Source organism: Nilaparvata lugens, chromosome X (genome assembly GCF_014356525.2).
Source record: "Nilaparvata lugens isolate BPH chromosome X, ASM1435652v1, whole genome shotgun sequence".
Taxonomy (NCBI): Eukaryota; Metazoa; Arthropoda; class Insecta; order Hemiptera; family Delphacidae; genus Nilaparvata; species Nilaparvata lugens.
This window is the reverse complement of record NC_052518.1, coordinates 34609705-34633357: the sequence shown is the minus strand read 5'-3', so window position 1 is coordinate 34633357 and position 23653 is coordinate 34609705. Positions and strand designations below refer to the sequence as shown.

General features: G+C 34.0%; 3 protein-coding genes across 5 annotated transcripts in view; 1 reads left to right on the top strand and 2 right to left on the bottom strand.

Moving 5' to 3' along the window:
• Positions 1–6608: 6608 nt before the first annotated feature.
• LOC120354555 lies at positions 6609–8971 on the bottom strand. Its single transcript, XM_039441898.1, has 2 exons — positions 8913–8971; positions 6609–8536 (listed from the first exon to the last, which is right to left on the bottom strand). Exon 2 carries the CDS (start codon positions 8526–8528, stop codon positions 6609–6611), a length of 1920 nt encoding a protein of 639 aa, XP_039297832.1. The 5' UTR covers positions 8529–8536; positions 8913–8971.
• Positions 8972–9812: 841 nt separating this feature from the next.
• LOC111053917 (CCR4-NOT transcription complex subunit 7-like) lies at positions 9813–13034 on the top strand. Its single transcript, XM_039443202.1, has one exon. It carries the CDS (start codon positions 10266–10268, stop codon positions 11172–11174), a length of 909 nt encoding a protein of 302 aa, XP_039299136.1. The 5' UTR covers positions 9813–10265; the 3' UTR covers positions 11175–13034.
• A 3402-nt stretch (positions 13035–16436) lies between these two features.
• Positions 16437–23653, bottom strand: part of LOC111047825 (nucleoredoxin) — a 46952-nt gene continuing 39735 nt past the window's right edge. For 2 of the 3 annotated variants that reach the window (XM_039443194.1, XM_039443193.1), the window contains one exon: positions 16437–16747. In XM_039443194.1, coding sequence (XP_039299128.1) covers positions 16553–16747 — 195 coding nt within the window. In that variant the 3' untranslated portion in view covers positions 16437–16552. Of the gene's footprint in view, positions 16748–23180; positions 23338–23653 lie in introns of all 3 variants that reach the window. The other variant, XR_005573351.1, reaches the window with a different exon arrangement.

The window sequence follows — 23653 nt, the reverse complement described above, 5'->3', positions numbered from 1 at the left end:
TCTCTTTTCATCCCCCTCACCGCCACTGGGCAAGGGGAAGATTTGATTGAGTACTTTATCTATGTAGATTACAATATATACTGTCTTATACACTTATATACAATAGCTTACAATACAGCAAAATTATAGATGAATTTACATGATATAGACTAAGAAAATAATTATTGAACTGTATATGATATGAAAACGCAATTTGTAATATAATAACTATAGATAATAATTATATTGTTATGCATCTACATAAATTGGCGGAGCTTTGGACATATCAATGTCCATTCTTCGGAAAGAATATTAAAAATATCCTCCCCACTAACTCTCTACCAGAACGTTAATTTCATTATTTAAACTAAGGATCTATTTATTAATGGAAATATTGTAAAAGTTTTAATCAATATGAATATTTAAGGAAAAAAAAAACAGAAAATTTATAAAGTAAAATAATTATATAGGTAGATAAGATCAAATAATTGATTAATAAAATGAAGTAGGCTGAAAGTAGATCAGGGTAATCAACTTTCAGTAATATACAGCAGTATGCAGTGGATAAGTGAAATAACATGAGCTTATATAATATATATATATACAATTCTTTCTATAACAGGTTTAAAGGTTTGTATTTGTGGGATGGTTGTCATGTGATCGTTCTAGGGCCGGACAGTTTCAGTCATTTCTTCCAAAAGATGTTTTTTTAAAGTCAGGATGAAGCTCGCTCGGCTCTCGATGGACCTGATAGAAACAGGAAGTGCATTCCATGCACGACAGGCACTGACTAAGAAGGATTTTGTGAAAATAGTAGTTTGATGATTGGGTATCCTTAAAGTACTTTCTCCGGTTCTAGTATGTGAAGCATCTATCCTCCTACCTTCAGAGACAAATTTGAAATCATCTTTAAAATAGTTCGGATTACCGTATTTCAAGATATCTCTAACAAGCTTGATAATTCGAAAAAGCCTCTGATCGGGAAGCTTCAATGTTGAACTAGCAATGTGGGCTGGGGTGATATGATCATGGTGTTGGAGAGAGTAGACGAAACGTAGACAATAATTTTGGCAATGCTGTAGTTTATCATTCAGAGTGACTTGCATATCGTTAAGAACAGAATTACAATACATTAAATGTGGGAAGATGAGAGATTGAACCAATAATAATTTAATGTTTCTAGGGAGGATATCGTGCATTTTCTTCAATGCATGCATGGCTGAGAATACCTTTTTACAAGTTTTGTTCACTTGTTCTGACCAGTCAAGAGTATTATTCATAATAATGCCTAAATTTTTAACTGAGCTACAGTAAGGAATGTCATTACCGTCTACACTAATTTTGTGAATTGATTCAAGGTCAATATTGTTTATAAGACGAGAATATCCAATTATAATGGGTTGTGTTTTGATGGGATTAAGCTTAAGGCCATTTTTCTTTGTCCATTCCACTATCGAATTGATATCCTGATTCATTATTCCAACTGTTTCATTAATTTTTGTTATGGGACAGCTTAAATAGATTTGAAGGTCGTCTGCATAAGTATGGAAACTGGAGAATTTGATAATGGAAGAAAGGTCATTAGCATACAAAGTGAAGAGGAGAGGGCCTAAAATTGAACCTTGTGGTACTCCATGCATAACGTTTTTCCAAGTTGACTTTTTGTCACCGACAGATACACATTGTTTCCTACCTAATAGATAGGATTTAAACCAAACTAACGAGTTGCGACTGAAACCAAGAATAGCCAACTTATTCAGAAGGACTGTATGATCAACAGTATCGAATGCTTTAGAAAAATCAAATAGGGTGAGGATGGTGCATTTTCTTTGGTCCATAGCTAACCTTATATCATCAGTGACACGAAGCAGAGCTGTCTCAGTTGAATGGAATTTTCTAAAGCCTGATTGAAAGTTATGAAGCTTACTATTGTTGTCTAGAAATTTTACAACTTGAGCATGAATGAGTCTTTCTAGCACTTTGGACAATGCAGGTAAAATACTGATTGGTCTAAAATCCTCAACTTTATTGGGTGATGGAACTTTATTTAGAGGGCGAACCAGAGCAAACTTCCAGTTTTCAGGGAAAATGCCTTCTTCAAGTGACTTGTTGAAAATGTATGTAATGGTTGGTAAAACAGCAAATAACATCTTCTTGATAAATTTAATAGGAATTTTGTCTACACCCGTAGCATTACTATGAATACGTTGAATTGCTCTGAAAGTGTCTTCTTCTGAGATTGGATGGAAATGAAATTGATCAGTGATTGGTAAATCTAAGTTTGTAACCTGCTCTTCAAGATCATCTATATGATTAGCAATGACAACTTCGTCGCGTTGGTTAGAGTGTGAAATGAAATGGTCATTTATATTATTCAATGGTAAGTCAATTTGTGGATTCGATTTCTGTTTGCCAAGCCCGAATTCTCTTATTCCCTGCCAAAGTGATTTAGAGTCTTGTCTATTGTTTGTCATGAACAAATTCAAGTACCTAATCTTTGAGTTCCTTAATTCCTGTTTAACCCTATTTCTAAGGCTCCTGTACTCTATCAAACTGTCCAAGTCAAATGTCTTTTTAAATTTTCTATGTGCTTTGTCTCTACGTCCCATCATCTTAAGTATGTCTTCAGTCATCCACGGTACTCGTCGTTTTCTATTAATCCTCCTTGTCACATAGGGTGCATGTTTGTCATACAAAGTCAAAGTCCAAGTCAAAGTCCAATTTTCGAAAGTCTTGACCATGTCATCAACTGAGGGTAATGCTTCAATTTGATGCCATGGAGTCTGAGCCACATCAGTCAGGAAGGCGGCTTCATCAAAGTTTTTGAAGTCTCTATAAGTGATAATTTTCTGTTCTGGCTTGGGTATCTTATGGGAAAGTACACAGTAGATCAAATCATGTCTAGAAATAGCTGGGACTGAGATTTGGCCTGCTTGAACAACCTCATTGGGATCACTAACAATGAGAAGGTCAATGAGTGTGTCTGATTCATTAGTATGATGAGTTGGATCGAGGGGTAAAATAGTCATGTTTAGGCATTGGAAAATTGTAGTCAGTTGAAAGTAGTCAAAGTTACGATTCGTCATGTTCAAGTCGGTGTTCATATCCCCCATAACTAGTATACGGTTATAACAAGGCATAAGAGAAAGCAAGGCACTTTCGAAATCTGTGAAATGACCTATTTTTGGTGGGCGATAACAGATACCAACGAGTAATTTATCATTACTAGATAAGGATAATTCAAGTAGCATAAACTCTGGTCTGGAACAATACTCTTGTTTAGATGTGATTAAAACTTTTGTTTTGATACCATCTTTCACATAAATTGCTACACCCCCACAAGCTTTATTTAATCTATCATTCCGGAAAAGATTGTATCCAGGCAATGCAACAAAATTTGATGAAATACTAGGCTTCAAAAATGATTCGGAAATTCTGATTATATTGAAGTCCTGAAAACGGAAGATTGCTCTGAGTTCATCAAGGGGAGAGAAAGAGAGAGAGAGAAAGATATATCTCTCTCTTTTCAACCCCCTCACCTCTACTGGGCAGGGGGAAGGGGAAATCTATTTTTAGAACACCCCCCACCCTCCAGGTGGGGGAAGGGGCGGCGGGATGGACGAGGGGGGAGAGGGGGGAGGGGGTTTTGGAGCAAAAAAGTCAGTCTGAGATCCCATATTGTATCTACTCTCGTGTGTAGAAGTTACTGCTGACGATATCCTGTCTTTATGCGTAGGCCTATATGATATTGCACATATATCACGAAACGAAACGAGGTAATTAATTGCGTTCAAGCTCGAACGCCACGGAACGAAAACGAAAAACGATGCTGACATCTCGAGCACTGCTTCTTGAAGTGATGGGTGGAAAGATAAACGGGAAGGATGAAGGAGGGGTGAGGGAGAGAGGTTATCTTGCCTCTTTGGGAGAGGGGGAAGGGGAGGAAAGCGCAAACTAATCAGCCCACAATCAAGGCTGCCGAGCCTCTGTGAATCCACCAAGCCTCTCGCTAGCAACGAATTGAAACCTGATGGAATTTTATTAGAGTCAAGTGTCAAATAGGCGTTCGGTTCTATGCGGTTTCTATTCGGTACTGAATTCAAACCGTATTACCGTTTCACACTTATCGGGATTTGCCGAAAACGGAACGAACCGAATGAGTGTAAAACTAGCCTAACGACCACAATGCAGCAGCGTTTCCAGAGGGATGAAAACAAGTATAAAGTGATCAAGAAAGTATTGCCTGTCTCATTACATATTTGATTTCTCAGAATATCAATTCTAAGTAAATTAAATCGATTTTTTAAAATTACCATATTCAAGTTGTTTTTGATAGTATCCAAATCGAAACAGTACAAAAATGTCACCTGTAAATGTTTTCCAAGTGGGTGGCGCACAATATTTAAAAATAAGGTAAAACTTTGTGGCTTGGACACACACACAGCGATCTGCAGACAGGAATCAGAGAGGTCTTAGCAGGTTATAGACATGAATATCTAAAATATAGATGAAGGCCACTCTGACCGCTTCCCGCAGATTGTTCTCTGTGTGTCCCAGCCCATACTGATTTGGAGCAAAAGCAAAAATACCATTTCATGGTGAATTGTTTACTTACTTGGTCAAAAATAATTATTGCAATAACCGTATCAGTTACTGAATCACATCTTGAACGTTCCATTAGGATGCAGTTGATCAGTTTGGCACTGTAAAATATAAATAATAAGTTCAAGTTAATTTATAAGGAAAACTTTTGTATAATATTAAATTTAACATTAGCATGAAAAAAGTTGGCGATCAAATAATGAAAACTACTCATTCAAAGAGGGTAAATAAATACAGCGATACTTAAGTACAGCTGATTATACGAGTCACACTGGCAAACAAGGAATCTTCCTTCTGCAGGTATTTTTGCCTCACCTACTGTACTCATGCATGTGAGCATAAATTTAATCTTAATTTATTAATACTATTATCATAAGTAAGGATATCATTTTGTTATAATTTCTAATTAAATAGATTAACATTTCCTTAATTTTTATGTTTGTATCTTGTTTTTGGCAAATAAATTCATTCATTCAAGTAGGCTTATAGTTAGGTCGATGCTATAATGCCAGTAGAAAAGATAGGACAACTGCGTTGCCGATTTCCTGTATTGCCACTGGCCCCTATAATAGAGAATAGCTGATTCGGAATAACATATCTGATGCAATATTAAATGTAACCCAATATTACATATGCATTCTATTTAATAATAATAATAAATAATATTTTATTCGTCAAGAAAATATATTATTCAATTAGTAATTCATAAATTTTCATGATTTAAATTAAATCTTTTTGTAAGGTCTAATTAATTAGGTATATTTTTACATTGTAAAAAAACAATCATGTGAAGCAACATGAGGATAGAGCAAAACTTATTTCAATTTCCAAAGCAATTTGATTTGTCTAATGATAGACAAGAATAGCATCACCAATGTTAATCAAATGCTGCCATTAGGTGGACCTCATAGTACCAGAGTTATTATATTTATATTGAGTTACCATAAAGCAAAAATACCATAGGAATATCAGCGGCTTGAGTTAACAGTGAAATTTACAACATAAGAGCCCATACTAAACCATTAAATTAAACACCATGAGATGTTTTTTATGCTATTGTTTCTCTATGATGCTACAAATTACAGTAGTCTGAGTACCGTATATAAATGATCTTCAAACAACCAATCCAATCAGCTCTAGGGCTTCAGTGAGTCTGGTTGAATTTCATTCAGTTTATAATTTGGTTAATGGAAAACTTTTTATAAAATACTGAAAAACTTTATTTTATAAAACAATCCACATTTGGCTAAACCACTCTAAGCTTAATCTTGAATCATTTCTCTAAATGGATTTTCCAACAAAGTAGCCTGACTGCAGTAGGCCTATATGTAAATCACTTATGTTAGCAAATCCTTTTTTATCTAATTTATTGAATAAATTATGCAGTAACCTAACTACAGTATTTAAAAGAAGATGAAATTCATAAATATCTCACAATAGGGAATAAGGTCTAAATATATTTAGCCTATTCAGTACCCCTACTTCTAATATTATTCAAGTATTCTAATGATAGAACAAAGAAATTAATAAAAGTTGCTAGCCTATTATTGATAAATTAAATTTGCTATTTTAAAATAATATTTTCAACTTTAGTAACTTAGTCCACATTAAACTTACCGTCGATAGGGGTAACTAAAGCCACTTTCAAAATTCAAACTTCTACCTAAGTCAGACCCATTAACTTATAGGTTAAATGAATATTGCAAAACTTGGGTCTGTGGTTATACATTGAAGATATATATTCATAAATTGGCAGAAATATATATATTTTGAATAAAAAAATAAAAACATGGTGGCTTTAGTTTCCCCTGAAAAAGGGGAAACTAAAGCCACCATGTTTCCATTGATTTAAAATCAATGTTTGGCTTTAGTTAGAGAGTGCTGGGGTAACTAAAGCCATAAATCACGCATATATAACAATAAAGAACTACTATTGAGAAGAGAAACGTTCCATTATTTAGGAAAAAAACAAAATATTATTGAAAATCGGTTACGTATAATGTCTGTATAATAAATGTCTGTTAAAATCAGTGCTTTAGTTCATAAGGAAAAGTATAACGGCCTCTGTTCACTTTGGATGGTTGCACAATTGCAATGACATCTGTTAACTGAATGTCCATTACATCATCAACAATTGGAAATATATAGTCATTTTCTTTTGATTTGGAGCTTCTCCTGAAAAACTTCACTGTAACTTCGTTCTTCTCAAAACAAGTTCTAAGAACAACTCCATAGAACTGTTTGGTGGTTTCTTTTTTTGTGTCCTTATTGAAGATGAGCTCAGCAATGACATAAACATCAGGTTTAAGTTCTTCTTTAGAGACTCCTTTTTTGGGGGCTTCTTCATAAGTTGCTTCTTCCAGTTCTTCTTCTTGGTCTTGGAGATCCATCTCCGATTCCAGGTCACTAAATGTTTCTGGATCCATGTCTGAATTAGAATCTCTTAAAGAATACTGGTCATCAGAGTCGTCAGATGAGTTGGCATTTGCAAGTTTCTTATGGGTATGTTTCGAAGTCTTCTTGATGTGGTTTTCCTTTGTTTTGGTATAAGTATGATCAGTATCCTCATTGATCAGAATCGTGTCTTCAATCCCCTTTCCTGCTGGCACATTCAGTTTCCTCTTCTTACGCTGTTTAAGAGGTTCTGTGTCACTCTTTCTCCTTTCTTCAAAAAAATCTTTCATAGAATCAGTCCAGTTGTTGCTTGAATTAAGCTCTTGTGAAACTCTTTGTGGGCAATTAGTTTTGGCAGTGGCATCACCATCAGGAAGCCTTTTCATAATTTCATTTCGGTTCAATGGTACAATGCCAGCTGCCTTGAATCCACTTTTCAAGTTTTTTTTTATATTCTCTTCACCCAAAGCATCAAGGCACTTTTTCAGAAGTCTTGGGAACCTGTCTTTTGGAATAGAGCCACGATTGGCCTCTTTCCACTCTGTCAAAGTCTCGCGCCATTTTATTTTCAAAGGCCTGAAAAATGCCACATCTAAGGGCTGTGTGAAGTGTGTACTGTTAGGCGGTAGCAGTACAAACTTGATATTATTTTTTTTACACTCTTCAATGATATGAGCAGAGATGTGGCTCGACAAATTGTCTCCAATCAAAACCTTCTTGGCCTCAGTCTCAAATTGCTTAAAGTATGGCAGAGCTAATTTCTGGAACCAATTTTCAAAGATTTCAAGTGTAAACCACCCACTTTTTGATCTATTATATACCGTGCCTGCTGGACCATTCTCTGTCCATGAATCGTAAAGATGCGTTGCTTTGTAGGTTACATAAGGAGGCAGTAGTGTTCCACTTGCATTTCCAGAAAACATAACCGATGTGCTGGACTTTGATGAATCCACTATACACTCTGGATGCCGTGTTCCCCTTCTCACTATCACTTGCTTCCTTCCCGGGTCATCGGTCATATTGGTTTCATCATAATTCACTATCATTGATATGTGAACATCTTTTAATGTCTCTCCCAGTTCATTAAAATAGTCGTTCACAATCTCCTTACTTATAGCTGCTTGACTTCTTTTAATGTTTTGGCCCAACCGTTTGGAAAGATCTTTACTGTTCCTTTTGAGAAAACTGTCAATAAAATCGACACCTGGCATATTGTTTTTGAACCTGATTTCATTTTTGCCACAACGGTCCAGGTAACCTTTGACTATTAGTCTAATGTCTAGTGCTGTTAGAGGGAATCCCCACTCACCGGCCATGCTTATACATTCAACCAATCTTCTTTCTTCTTCAGAATTAAGAACTGGAGGCCTACCACATTTGTTAACCTTACCTTTCATGGCAGCAGTGAGAGCAAATCTTGATATACCAAATTTCTCAGCAACTTTCCTTAAAGATGAACCTTTTTTCACTTCTTCTACAGCTATTTTCAGCGTTTCATCTGTGTAATCCTTATACTTCCTGTTACCAAGCTTCTTCTTTGGGTTTCGAGGCATTTTTGGTCCTGAAAAAAGAAGAATTCATCACTTATTACTCAAGTAAGAAGAAGAAGAATAAAAAGAAGAATAAAAATAAGAAGAAAAAGAAATTTTGACTTATTATAGTACCATACAAAAAGTATGGGGTAACAAAAGCCACCTTTATGATGTGGCTTGAGTTACCCCATAGTGTGCATCACTAAAAAAAAAAATCACAAGAAAAGGAAGAATCAAGTTATAGGTTATAACTTTCAAAAGTGTGTTGAAACATAAATTGAGGTTATGTTTGTTGTGAGTTGTGAGAATTTAAGATTGGAAACGACTTGTTCAGAGCATAAGTTATTCAAGGTAACTTTTTTATTGTTTTTTAGGTTAAATATCATAGTTTTACTGTACACTTACCTTGATATTGTTTAGTAATTCAGACACGTATTTTCAAATTACAAACCAGCTGCTGTTAGGTGAATACAAGATGAGATGTGAATTCCAAACAGTGTTGCCACTATCACCATCCAAAAATTACCCTGCTATAATGGCTTTAGTTTCCCCCTAGGCTTTAGTTACCCCGATCTACGGTACCTCAGGATGAGAATTATTGAGAAACCAAATTCTGTCACAATGTAATAGATATCACTAAGCAAAAAGTATATTTTTGTATTATCCCAATCCTAATTATAATCACATTGGAATACATTACATAAAAAAAGATTAGCCTGTAAAACAATACTCTATAAGAAGCTATTTCTGTTGCAAAATGCAAATGTACGTTACACTTACATTAATTATTATTATTATGCATAACATAACCTATAAACTTGATGCTATTATATTAAAGACATATTAATTTTCTAAAAAATAATAGATATGTACGTATTATTATTTTATCATAAAATATTATATTATCTGGAAAATATTAAATTACTTCTACTTATTTTTTGAAATAAATATTCATGAATACAGAGTGCATTAGCAGTCTACGTGAAGAGGGTGTTGAAAACCCAATAATAGTAGCTAATCGAGATCAGAGAGCCCAACAGCGGAACGAGTCCGCTTTCCTTCACCCTCTCCCTCAACCCATTTCACAATTCCATCACTGGACCACACTTTGGAAAAGCCAAATTTCGCCGAAATCATCATTGGATAATAATATCCTCATCAAAATGGAATGACGGCTCCAGTTACGGTGCTCGGTAACCATCATCACAAATAACGCTACATTTAAAGATCTGACTGAATGGAACGGAAAAAAACCGTTACTAACGCATGCGCAATACGGTGCTGTCTGAGACCGAGAGTGGTTTGTCTTCAGATAGCTAAAAGAGCTTAGCTAACCAACTTGAATCCACATGCCTTTTTGCCTAAATTGCCTTGTAGTGTTGTAGTTCAGTCTATAATGTAGTGTTGTAGTTTTATAGTTCATTCTTTATAGTTTGTTGCTACACACACATTATTATTAAATTGAAATAACGTTTCGTCAATACTGTGCGTTAAAATTAGCGAGTAATTTTTATTTCGGCAGCAGAACTAAAGTTGACCTGACGGTTTGGTTAGTGCTCAGCCTTCAACAACTATTAGGAATCCAGTGCATCTATTACTACAAATTTTGAAACTTTAACATTTGTGCTTCCTTCTAACGATATTCCAGTTTGTGGCTTTTCTTGAACATTAGTTAATGAAATGAGTCAGTATCATGGATTTCATTAGGTAACTTCCAGATTCGCTACACAGCCTCTAGGTTATGGTAACATACCAATAATGCCGAGTGTTTCAGGGTGTTTAACTCTGGGAGGTGCTAGGCCACCAAATGTAAATGCGCCAGCTTTCCCTAGTAACGATGAGTGCGGTATTAAAGAGGTTTGGGCGTATAATTTGAAGGAAGAATTCAAGATGATTATTCAGATCATCAAGAAATACCCCTATGTAGCTATGGACACTGAGTTTCCGGGCATTGTTGCAAAGCCTACTGGTGGTGAATTTGCTTCGAATTCCGATTACCAGTATATCTCTATGAAGGTCAACATTGATCTGCTGAAAATGATACAACTAGGTTTGACGCTTTTCGACGAAAACGGCAATACCCCGGAAGGGTATTCCACATGGCAATTCAACTTTAGATTCGATCTCAACTCGGACATGTACGCTGAAACCAGCATTGACCTACTAGTGAGATCTGGCATACAGTTTCAGAAACACAGTGAGGATGGAATCGATCCATTCAATTTCGCGGAACTTCTCATGATGTCTGGGCTTGTTCTCATGGAAGAAGTGACTTGGTTATCTTTTCATAGTAATTATGACTTTGGCTACTTGTTGAGAATTCTGATCAACCAGCCCCTTCCCGAACAAGAAGCAGAATTCTTTGATTGGCTAAAACTCTATTTCCCGAAAATCTACGACGTAAAGTATCTGATGAAAAGCTGTAAAAATTTGAAAGGTGGCCTGCAAGAAGTCGCCGAACAACTTGAGATACAGCGCGTTGGACCTCAACACCAGGCTGGTAGTGACTCTCTGTTGACTGGGATGGCATTTTTCAAAATGCGTGAAATGTTCTTCGAAGATAACGTAGACGATAACAAGTACTGTGGACACATATATGGTCTAGGTATGTCTTTCGCCATGAATGGAAACAACACAGAAAATGGTGAGAACAACTCCAATTCCTAAAACTAGATTAGGCAACACTCGAAGACCTCTTGGTATGATTTCAGTTTCAAGTATTCTGTTTAAGTTGAATTTTTCTATTATTATTCTGTCATCGTTTTTTATTATCAATAGTCTATAAATAATCTTTGATCAGTTTTTTCTCCCATAATGTGAGGGTTTCAAATAGACTATTTTATGTTTATGGATGATTTATCATGTCTCATTCAATTTAAATACCGTATCTTAATATCAACTTGTAAACAAGTCTCTTGTTAAGGGTTGTAAACACATAGAGCGGTATGGTGTTACGAGTTCCAACAGTTTTAGAAGGATATAGATATTATAATGAATACCCATATCCTCCTAATACCGCTCTCTGTCTGCACACACCCTATAATCCCCAATAATTTTCATTTTATCATATTGACTCGTGGTTTTTGTAGCATTTTCAACTTTTGTTTCATAATTTTCTGATATTTAAAGGATTTGAGTCAATTTCTCATAAAAAATATCATCAGAAAATGCTACCAAAAACCTTCCCTGGCCAATAATAAATTAATCAGTCTTCAAATTAAAATGAACTTGAAAATTTTAGCATTTTTGAACAATTATTCATGTATTAAACATTAATTATGTTTCGATGTGGTTATCATATTATATATTGTTTCCCTTACTTGGCTTTGCATTTGTCCTCTTGAAACATTTCACTCACTACAGAATCAGATATATATTGAGTGAGTATTGCAACGTGTTTTGACAAAGGTGTTCATAATTTTTATGCGTATAGTGGAATTGTATTTCTCTAGGCTATCATCAATGATGGTTGAAGGGTTATTCTATTCATCAATTTTTAAATAAGCCGAAGTTGTTATTGGGTTTCTTTTATTGCGGTGTATGCTCACAGAGAGCAGTCAACGGCCATAGCTGTACAATAGAATAAATCAAGTACCCTTTTATTTTATCACAACACAACTACTTTCAACCCTTTTATTTTATCACAACACAACTACTTTCAACTCTTCAAGCCATTTGAGTGATTTTAACACTTGAAAATGGCTCTTGACAAGTTGAAACTAGTTGTGTTGTGATAAAATAAAAGGGTAGACCTATCTTATGTTTTCTATTGTGTTTCCATACTTTTAAAATGAAAGGAGTATGGTATTATCCATATTATATATCTAAGCTATATTCTTTAAATACCGCCTTCTGGCCGCTCTCTGTGTGCACACGCCCTTGGATAACATACCATTGAAATAATTCACCATGTATCGAATAATCAATTGTCACACATGAAATCCAGGCTGTCATAATTGATGTAATGAAATTTAGTTTTGCGTTGTGTGATCTGAAATGAAGTAGACTCTCATCTACTTATAACACTATATTATTATCCTTCATGTTACTGTTCTATGTTATCATATGTCTTTGTTTTTTATTGTCTTTGATTTATTGACTATACTGGTAGTTATTGAAAATTGAGTTGATTCATTGACTCATGATACCCAAGTGTTCTGCCGTTCATATATATCGAGGCAGTTATGATAAAAATTAAGATAGGGGTTGACTTCATGATAAATTCATATTACTATCATAATATTCCTAAGGAACGATCTGTTTTGAGTATTATCTAGTTGTTCTTGACTTTTTGAAAAGTAGAATCATTCAGACTCTACTTTCCAAACACTTAGTGTCTTAAATATAATAATATAGTTTTGTATTCGAGCTTTTTCTACGAACTATGAATTTATAAGTGCATTGTGATGAAGATTTTCTATTTTTCCTGTTCAAATGTTTGTATGATATATACGATTTACGGAAAAGTTTCTATTTTTTATATATTTGTACCATAATGTGATCAATAAATAAAGCTCAGTATCCATACTTGTTTTTTCCTGTTCAATGAAACATTCACCTGATTTTTGAAGATGATTATTACTTTGTAACTTGGATTATGACGCAATCTTGATATCTATTTTAATTCTTTTGTAACAATCTGAATTTTTGGATCTGTTCAAATACATCTGATTGCTTTTGCAATTCAGTTTTCCTACTTCTCATCTGAGTACAGTTCATTATGAAACTTTATTCCTTCAATTGTAATGCAATCTTGATACACTGTGAATATGTTCCTATTAAAAAAATTCTAATCTGAAAAAATAAGTTATAAAGTAAGTTTTAGTAGTTTAGAAAAACATTGAAAAGATAAATACTGAACACGAATTTATTAAGCCTACACATTTATGTCTTGATATTAACTTCTAGAGTGACTAGCTTTTCCTTTTTTCAGGACTTCTAAACTTTTTTCAACAGGTTGAAGTAGTTTCTGGTTTTGCACGCAGTACCAATAAAATTGAGGATACACTACCGTACTGAGCAGTAAAAGTAATAAACATGCCTAGAAATGTGGCATTTTTTAATAGATAGTGAGCTTTAGGCTACTATAACTTAGTCTGTACCGGGAGCTGAAAGAACATGTAAACAAACATGTGTGTATTGGAGTGGATCTTTGAGCAGCAAGACCGATTTACAGTACTCGGGGAGTGAACGTTTGTTCTAACCTAACCCGATTCATAGAGAAAAGATACCGTACGTAGCATTAATAGATATCCCATGGTATAGGTCGTTTATGTTCCAAATTTTAAGCCGTTTTTTGTTAACTAAAGGTGATTACTGCGACCACTGTCTATTATTACTGTTTTGGCTGGGTGAGAGTGTTGGAACGGCACAGAATGAGAGACTACCAGAGTCACATAGCTTCACGAAGAACTACGTGAACTATCGGCCTGAGCTATCAGTGATATTTGGAACATAAACGCCCTATAACATTGGATATTTTTGATGTTATCTTTTCGCTCTGCCCGAACATAACAATTTACAGTAGTGTACATGATTTAGTGTGAATTAGTATTCATGAGTCCAGCAACATTTTTTAGCCTAAATATGCTAATCCTAGCGATGACTCGAGACGCGCGGCTAGAGCACATAACCTATAAATTCATTAGATTGACGATTGATTGGATTTTTATGTTGAATGAACGATATGGTGGCAGATGAACTGGAAGTGTTGGCAACTATGTTGCTTTTATGATAATTTATAAGTTATGAGCTCTAGCTGCGCGGCTCGAATCATCGCTAAGGAATTGTGCCTTTAGGGTGGCCACTAATGACAGGACAAGTGTGTCGGGCATGTGTGAACGGACATGTCTTCAAGTTAAAAAGGCATCACACGAAAGGCTTTGAACAAAAAAAAAGCTGTTTGACAACAGCTTCTAATATAATAACAATAAATAAACCACTGGAAAATTATAATGATACGAAAATAATTTGAACTCAAATAGAGGAGCGAAGAGAAAAACAAAAATCGAAGACACAAAATCCTAAACTCAAAAAATGTTCTTCAAAGCCTTTCACTGATGATCATGTGTGTTCACACTAGTCTTGTTCTGTGGTTAGTAGCCACCCCAAGTCATCACTTTTATACGCGAATTGTTTGGTATTATAGTCTCTCCTTTCTATGAATAGAAGATGGTTTAAACTCAGACACCTTAATCAACACTCTGGCCTGGTTGCACAAAAGCCGGTTAAATTTTAACCGTGATTAATTTCACGAGAACCAATCAGAGAAGGCCTTTTGGATAAACGGCTTCTCTGATTGGTTCTCGTGGAATCAATCACGATTAAAATTCAACCGGCACTATCTATATAGCAATCAACAAGAGGATATCAATAATCATCCTGCCTATAAGGTTAGATGAGCATAGCCTAAAAGGTTATGTTTAATTATGTTTCAAGGTGAAAGGATAGGTTAGGTAGGTTTAGGTTTTTGCATTCAAAAGAAAATACAGTAGGCCTAAGTTGGTATTATTCGAAATGATTAGATAGTTTTAGATAATAATCACAAAATGTTGACTAAGCAGCTGATTAGGATGAACTAAATTACAGAATGGAATGATTGTAGGCCTATGTCACCCCAATTAACTACAAGCAGTAAAGTTTTAGTTTCTTTGAAAAGCAGCGAGGTAGCAATAGCATTTATTTTTTTATACTGTGGTATTCATCAAGGCTCACCTTTTCTTGAATAAATCATTTCTCAAAAATAAGTTTAATTTGGTCCAGTAGTGACTAATAGAGGCCTACAATGGACATTAAGGCTGTTCGGTACACTTTTTTTGTTATTTAAATTGGATAATCTTTTTCTATATAATTGTTGAGATAATTATAAGAGTGGCAACTGAAATATTTAAGTGGTCTAATAAGCGAGTTATGGGTTGTTGAAAGTACTAACTCAGTTTTCTTTTCAGATCATAAACCGGTTTCGAATTTTCCATCGAAGTTTTTTTTAATACATTCAGTACTGTATATCATTGGCTTTGTTCTAATATGCGTTTTTTCGCGATTAATGCCAAAATAAAAAAGTTATCGAACTTACAAATATGTTGCTTTTTATTTATGAACGATATGGGGACTAAAATATTTTAGTTTGGAAAGATACATTTTTTGAATATTCAGGAGGAGTTCTGTTAATATAGGTAGTCGAAACCGTTTATGATCTGGAAAGAAAACGGAATCTGGAAATTTAGCAATTCAACAACCCATAACTCGCTTATAAGACCACTTAAAAATTTCAGTTGCCACTTTTTCTCACCCTTATAATGATATTAACAATTATTTTTCAATATATTTATATTGAAAAAGATTATCGAATTTGAATATAACAAAAGTGTACCGAACAGCCTTAAAATTAACTACAGAACCGAAATACTTTTGCCAGTCTTTCAATACAGCCTATATGGATTTGTTGCGTTGAAAGTTGTTTCCAGACACAATGCACATCATAGCGAATGGATAGTGTTTTACGGCGCCGAGGATATTATCCATTCACCTAACTATCCATTCATCGTCACAAAATAATTATATGAAAACAGACAAATTCAGGGATAATACCGTATGTTTTAACATATATACAGTATGAGCAAGTGACTACTGTTCTTATTAGTTTGTGTCTTCAAACATGCCTTCTTATTCAAAGGAGAAACGGCTTTATTTGCTCGTTTTGTATTTTGATTTAAAGATGTGTTCAACTTGTCTTGAATTTATCAACGGAGCCGTTTCAATAACAATTTTCAAACTAGTCAACAAAAATACGGTAAATATGATAATCATAATGAATAATTTTCACTACTTGATTCTGCATGAAAGTCGTCAAAGCACATATGAAACTTGAAGGAAGAAATAACTGAAGGATGTTAATTGTCATTAATAAACGTAGCGTGAGTACTACAATTGATTAAACTGTTTCTTAATTATTTTATTGTACCGTACATAGAGTTTCGAATTTTCAACTCAGATAAACTTCAAATCACTTCTTACCCATTCAAAAAATTAAATCCAATGCTTTATCACAATTGCCCAATAAACGTGAAAGGTAATGTATCATTCAAGAATGATGCAACAAATTCATTGACAGATTCTTCTGAAATATCAACGCCGTATTCCATAACACTTATTCTGCCAAGAGGTAAGTCGATGATTGTCAATAGTGGAGCATCATCATCGAGACCCACATAGTCTCTGAGCCATTCGCTTGTGTTACTCTGAAATAAACAGGATTTGGGATTAAAAATATTTCCTATTCACAAAAATAATTATAATACTTAATCTCCTAGTAAGTTAATAGATTGGAAATGAAGATTCACAGTCTTATCTTATCATGCACCGCACAGAGACAGCTTTTTATAATTCAGAAATAAAGTGAAACAGCCGTCAAGTTTTTCATTGATTTTTTTTCTTTAAATTTGAATCTATTCACACATAAAACTCCACTTTCAGTTACAGATTGTCGGCCAGGACTCAGAATTGTCCTCCAAAAGAATAATGAGATTTATAGAATTGTCTTACGATGAAAATTAGCCAATCAGAGGACAACTTTGAGTGTCGGTTGAAAATCAGTTACCTACCATTACTTTAAAACGGCCAATGACGTGAAGATTTTGAAATTGAAATTTATTTCAAAATGAAAACAGTTAGGTACAATAAGTAACACAGTATGAATAAATTAATAGTATAAATTCTAGTTCCCATATGTTGTTAACTAATCTTTACATGATTCAGCAGGTATATAAAATAAATATTTATTGTGAATTTTTCAACCATAATGTTTAATAGCATATTTCGCACCTAGGGCCGAAAATGAGACTTTTCTGGCTCGAAATCGGCTTTCAAGTCCGAGGACTAGAGAAGATTGAGAGCCGGAAACACATTTTTGCCCATGGTGCGAACGCTATTTTTCGCCACACAAAAAATAAAACAATATTTATATATATATGAGAATAATTGTTTATTAGGCACTTCCGAAAGCAAAACTGGAAGGTCATAGCTCTAGCAAATCTTAGGTAATCTGAATAACAGGAAATTCTCAAAGTATTTTTTTTTCATTTTCAGTGAATACAATTACAAATCATATAAATATGATCGGGAAAGAACAATAGGCATGGCCCAAACTATTCTGTTCCGAAATTTTGATAATGAATAACATGTCCGAAAAAATAGGTTGGTTTTAGTAGTTTCAAGTAGTTCCAAAATTATCCACCAGGTTTAGTGGTAAACGCAGTACTTAAGCTGGGTGGATTTCAATTTGTCTAAATAACCTAAAATATTATGTTCAATTATGTTTTAATGTGGGAGGTTGAGTTTATACTTTTTTATTCTTTCAAATGGCAATAAGATGATATTGTTATGAATGTTTTGATTCTTGAATAATAAACACAAATAGTTTTTTGGATCAGTTGTTTTAGCGCACTTGAAATTTGGACAATCTGGATGTCAACAATGCTTGTTATCGGAAGTTGAGGTTAGAAGTTCTATCCTACTCTGAAAATCGAATTTGAATAGGTTATAATGTATCTTATTTGTATTTCATTCATCCAAATAGAATGATAGTATCTTTTTGCAAAATACTTTATTCAATCCTAGTTGCATAAACTGATTCCGTTTCATAAACTATTTTGTGAAAACGTACACATCAAATCAGAATCAGCTGACTTCAAGGTTATTTTACAGCCCTAGGGCCGAACATTGAAACATGTCCATTATGGTTGTGTTATATCGTTTGCCAATGTGTTATATATCATTTGGATGGTTAAAAATAATGTTTTCGCCCCACCTGGATGTAATGAGCTGGTTTTCGTGCGTCATATGGAGGCCGAAAGTGATTGTTTTCTGACCAGGCTGGTAAAATTTTTACGGCCCTAGGGCTGTAAAATAACCTTGAAGTCAGCTGATTCTGATTTGATGTGAACGTGTTTACAAAATAGTTTATGCACCAGAAACGGTTAATGCTTCTAGAATTGAATAAAGTATTTTGCAATAATATACTATCATTTTATTTGGATGAATGAAATACATATGATATATATATATATATATATATATATATATATATATATATATATATATTATAAACTATTCAAATTCAATTTTCAGAGTGGGATAGAACTTCTAACCTAAACTTCCATTGACATTCAGATTGGCCAAATTTCAAGTGTGCTAAAACAGCTGATCAAAAACTTTTCATTATTTGTGTTTATTATTCAATAATTAAAACATTTACAATAATATCATCTAATTGTCATTTGAGAGAATAAAAAAGTATAAACTCAACCTCCCACATAATTGAACATATTCTTTTAGGTTTTTTAGACAAATCAGAATAAAAAATAAAAATACTTGGACAATTTCCTGATATTCAGATTTGCTAGAGCTATGAGCTTCCACTTCTGCTTTCGGAAGTGCTTACTAAACAATTATTCTCATGTTATATATTGTTTATTTTTCTGTGTGGCGAAAAATAGCGTTCGCACCATGGGCAAAAATGTTTTTCCAACTCTCGATCTTTTCTAGTCCTCGGCCTACGGCCTCGGACTTGAAAACCGATTTCAAGCCGGAAAAGTCTCATTTTCGGCCCTAGGTGCGAAATATACTATTGTAACCGTGTTACAATAAATAACACAGTATGAATAAATCTATGGGTAGTATACATGTTATAATAGACATAAAAGTAGAAAATACTGTAAAATGAATGTAATAAAATGTAGAACTGAAAATTAATACAGTATTCATTCTGCACTCCTAATATGAGGAACCTAGTGTTTTAGCAGAGTCACAGGATGGCATTAATTTTTTCAATAATAAGAACAGTGATTTATTTATTGACAATAAAGCTCTTTCGAGCATGATCGCATATGGGAGTATCGAATATATAATTTATATAATAAGAGAGAGTAGGGTTGTATTTGTTCGCATCAAAACATGTCAACTTGTGGATTGCATACCGGTAAAACGGTAATGATTTAGATCTCCAAATTTCGCACATCGATTCTAAAAATATCAAAATCGTGCACCTCGAAGCCCAAATTTCAATATTCTTTCTAGATTTTCTAGAATTAATGTTCAAATTCCTTTTATGGGACATGAGATTTTATACAGAACAGCTTACATTGTTGTAAAATGTGTTTGTTTATAAGTAAGGAAGTTATAACGTTAGTACAAGGCACATTTTGAATGCAGCCGTGGTCTAGCGGTAGAGTACTCGGTTACGGCGCGAGTGTTCCTCGGTTCGAATCCCGATTCTTCCGTTTTTTTTGTACTTAATTTTTTTCCTCGAAACGTATTATCATAGATTATTTTTTGAAAGAAGTTGTTTTCATTAAGATTGATCATAGATTTCATCAATTAATTATTCTATGTAAAATTTTGCAACCAGTACAAATGCAATGGACATGGGTTTCATGCTGTGTCATTGGAATTCATAAGAAATGCATGAATTTCTTATGTTGTAAAACATAATAAAATAAGTACCGTAATAATTGATATTCTTCAGATATTCTTAGTGTCGGCCTACTATTAGACACAAATATAATGAGGAGTGAAACGAATTTGTAGGTATTTTGTTTGGAATTGGGGAAGCAAAAGGCTGCATGATTCAAATTGAAGAGGATCTAATCGATACTAAAATTGATTTATTGAAGAAAAATCAATACGATACTATGAGTTTTTAAAGTATTAAGTTTTCTTCAGTTACCGTATCTATACTAATAAAGGAAAGAACTGGCTTATACACGTACGGAATAGGAAAATTATGTTTGACGCATCATCACGTCTCAACTACTCATCTGACTAACTTGAAATTCTGCATATAGATTCTCAATTAACCGAGGATTGTTATAGGCCTATTTTCAATTCTTCAAGATTTCATTACATCAAGTTTTCAATTTGTCATGCTTCCAGTTGTTATATAGAAAGAGCTGAACATTTCTTTTAAAAGGGAGATTAGATGAAAGGTATGATTGGGATCCTATTCGAATAAAAATAACTGATTTTCTTTCCCATCAAAATTTTGGTCAGCCATCTTGGAACCGCCATTTTAAATTCAACTTCATTTTTTTACTTTCCTTGCCCTATTACCATAGGTAAGGATCGTCGAAAGTATTGCTCTCAAAAAAAATTAAGGTACCCTGATTTCAAGTTTTCTATACGTTTCAAGGCCCCCTGAGTCCAAAAACATGATTTTTGGGTGTTGGTCTGTGTGTTTATGTGTGTGTGTGTGTGTGTGTGTGTGCGTGTGTGCGTGTGTGTGTGTGTGTGTGTGTGTGTGTGTGTGTGTGTGTATGTGTGTATGTTTGTGAACACGATAACTCCATTCCTAATTAACCAATTGACTTGAAATTTTAAACTTAAGGTCCTTATACCATGAGGATCCGACGATAAGAAATTCAATAAAATTCAATTCAAGATGGCGGAAAAAATGGCGGATAATTACTAAAAAAAACATGTTTTTCACGTTTTTCTCGAAAACGGCTCTAACGATTTTCTTCAAATTTATACAATGGATAGCTATTCATAAGCCCTATCAACTTGCATGAGTCTCATTTCTGGGAAAATTTCAGGAGCTCCGTAATATTCCTGATAAAAATGGCGGATAATGACTAAAAAATCTGGTGTGGTACACTCACACAACTTTCCTTGCTCATTGAACTGTAAGGCTAGCTCCACACGCATTCGGTTTCATTCAGTTCGGTTCGTTTTCGGTTCGGTTCGTTACCGAAAACGAATGAGGTTTTCATACATGTCAGGTTTTAATTCGTAAGGTTCTAATTTGGTATTTTCTTCTCAAACACAGCTGTGTTTGGATTTTCACAGTTCATGCTGGTATATTTAGATATAACAGCTGGTGTTAAATTGTAAGATGTTATTTCTTGAACAACAAAATTTTAAATTTAATTAAAAATTGTGAATTATTTGAATAGTTTATTTTTGATTATGTTAATTTTGGATGTTGAGAGAGATTATTTTTTAAATTGAAAATTTGTTCCTTGTTTTGACACATGGTATATAAACTTCATCTCTTCTCTCCATTGATGAAATCATGTAATATTCGTGGAAAAATAATAAAAATTCTCCTGGATTTTTAATTTATATTTTTCATATTTTTTTTAGCAAACTATTCATTCAGAAAAAAATGTTCCTGTGAACTAACAGAAATACATTGACCATATGATTTTGACTTGGAAAATTTTGAAACAGATAATCACGCTATCAGAATAAAATAGAAACAAAAAAGGCAAGCGTGTGTAAAAGACATTGTTTTTTCCTGTTTCCCTAGCAACGAATTCGAATATGATGAAACCTATTCGTGTCGAGGGGGCGTTTGGTGCTATGCGGTTGCTATTCGGTACCGAATTCAAACCGAATCATCGTTTCACACTTATCGAAATTCGCAGAAAACCGAAGACGAAACGAACCGAACCGAACCGAAAGTGTGTGAAAGTAGCCTCTGCCTCATTCTCAAACGAGAATAATTTAGGGGAATAACATAATGACGATTGGGGGCAACATATTTGAAACTACGATCAGACTACTATATATGTGTAAATATAATTGTTTCCAGAGTACCTTTTCCTTTGTGTAAATTGTGAAATTCGATGATTTTTTCAAAAGTCGTCAAAACAACTGTTCAACAGATGAAATATCTTGACTATGCCTGTGTTCTTTTTATAAACTGCTCTACCTACCTCATGCACGAGAAGGAGGTTAAAAAGTCCATTTCTCAAGGATGGGGTGGACCCCCCATTAGTTTCCCAGGAAAAAGACTCATGCTAGTTGATAGAGCTGATAAATAACTATACAGGGTATGAATTTAAAAAAATCGTTAGAGCCGTTTTTGAGAAAATCGTGAAAAACATGGTTTTTTTAGTAACTGTCATTTTTCTCAAGAATATTACGGAGCTCCTGCAATTTTTCCAGAAATGAGACTCATGTCAGTTGATAGGGCTTATGAATAGTTATCCATGGTATAAATTTGAAGAAAATCGTTATAGCCGTTTTCGAGAAAACCGTGAAGTTTTCCTCTCTAACTAACAATAATATTAGTGAAGCATTAAGAACATATGTTCATATTAAGAAGGAAGTACTTGAAAAATGATCTAAAGTTACAGCGACGGTACAAAAATGAATCTATCACACTATATGAGAAACTTGAAACAAAGAAAAAACACAATAGATACTATACAATAATCTTGTACATGCTCTCGACATCTTGTTTGCGTGGGGTCCCATCTGACCGAATCCCAAAAGGTCGAAGAGTATACTTTCCCATATAGTCGAATCTCATCTAGCCGATGAGATTCGATCAATTGCGACAAACTACAACATTTTTCTATCAAATGGGATTCGACTGCTTGAGAATCGGTCAGATGGGAAAATCAAATTTTCGACCTTTTGCGACAGTTGAGATTTTCGGCCAAATGAGATTACTATTAAAACTTTTCGATCATTTGGGATTCGACCATTTGGGAAAGTACAAGTTTCAATTCTACCATTTGGGATTCTCCAATTTTCGATCTTTTGCGACGAAAAATATGATTTTCCCAACTGACCGATTCCTAAATGGTCGATTCCTATTTGGTAGAAAGGTTTTATAGTTTGTCGCGAATGATCAGATCGAAATCGGGATCTACTGATTGCGCTCACAATGTGTTGAATTGCGCCCAACTGAATGTAGAAGCCCGTAGCACTGACTAGAGGAAACTCTGACGGCTAGATTCGTAGTTCAGCCGCAGCAGGCCTTTGCTCCCGGCATCCTTCAGTCTTCCTTCTCGGCTTTAGGGGTTGAATTTTCTGGCGCTCTCTAAAAATTGTTGAGTAGTTATATTTGAATACTGAATAATTTATAAATTAAAAATTTTATTATAGATATTTTAAAAGTAGGCTACTGTAGTCATTTTTAATGAGAATTTTGTTATGAAAATACTTAAATTCTGAATAAGACTATGAAAAATTTTAAATTTAAATCAAATAAATTTAATTTTAAATTCAATAGAAAGTTTTGAATTGAAAAATTAAGATTACAGGTCCTTATCATTAATAAAAAAAATTAAATTGAAATATCTTTTAGTAGAAATGTGTCTATTCTTCACTTGTAGGATGAAGTAATATATTATTTA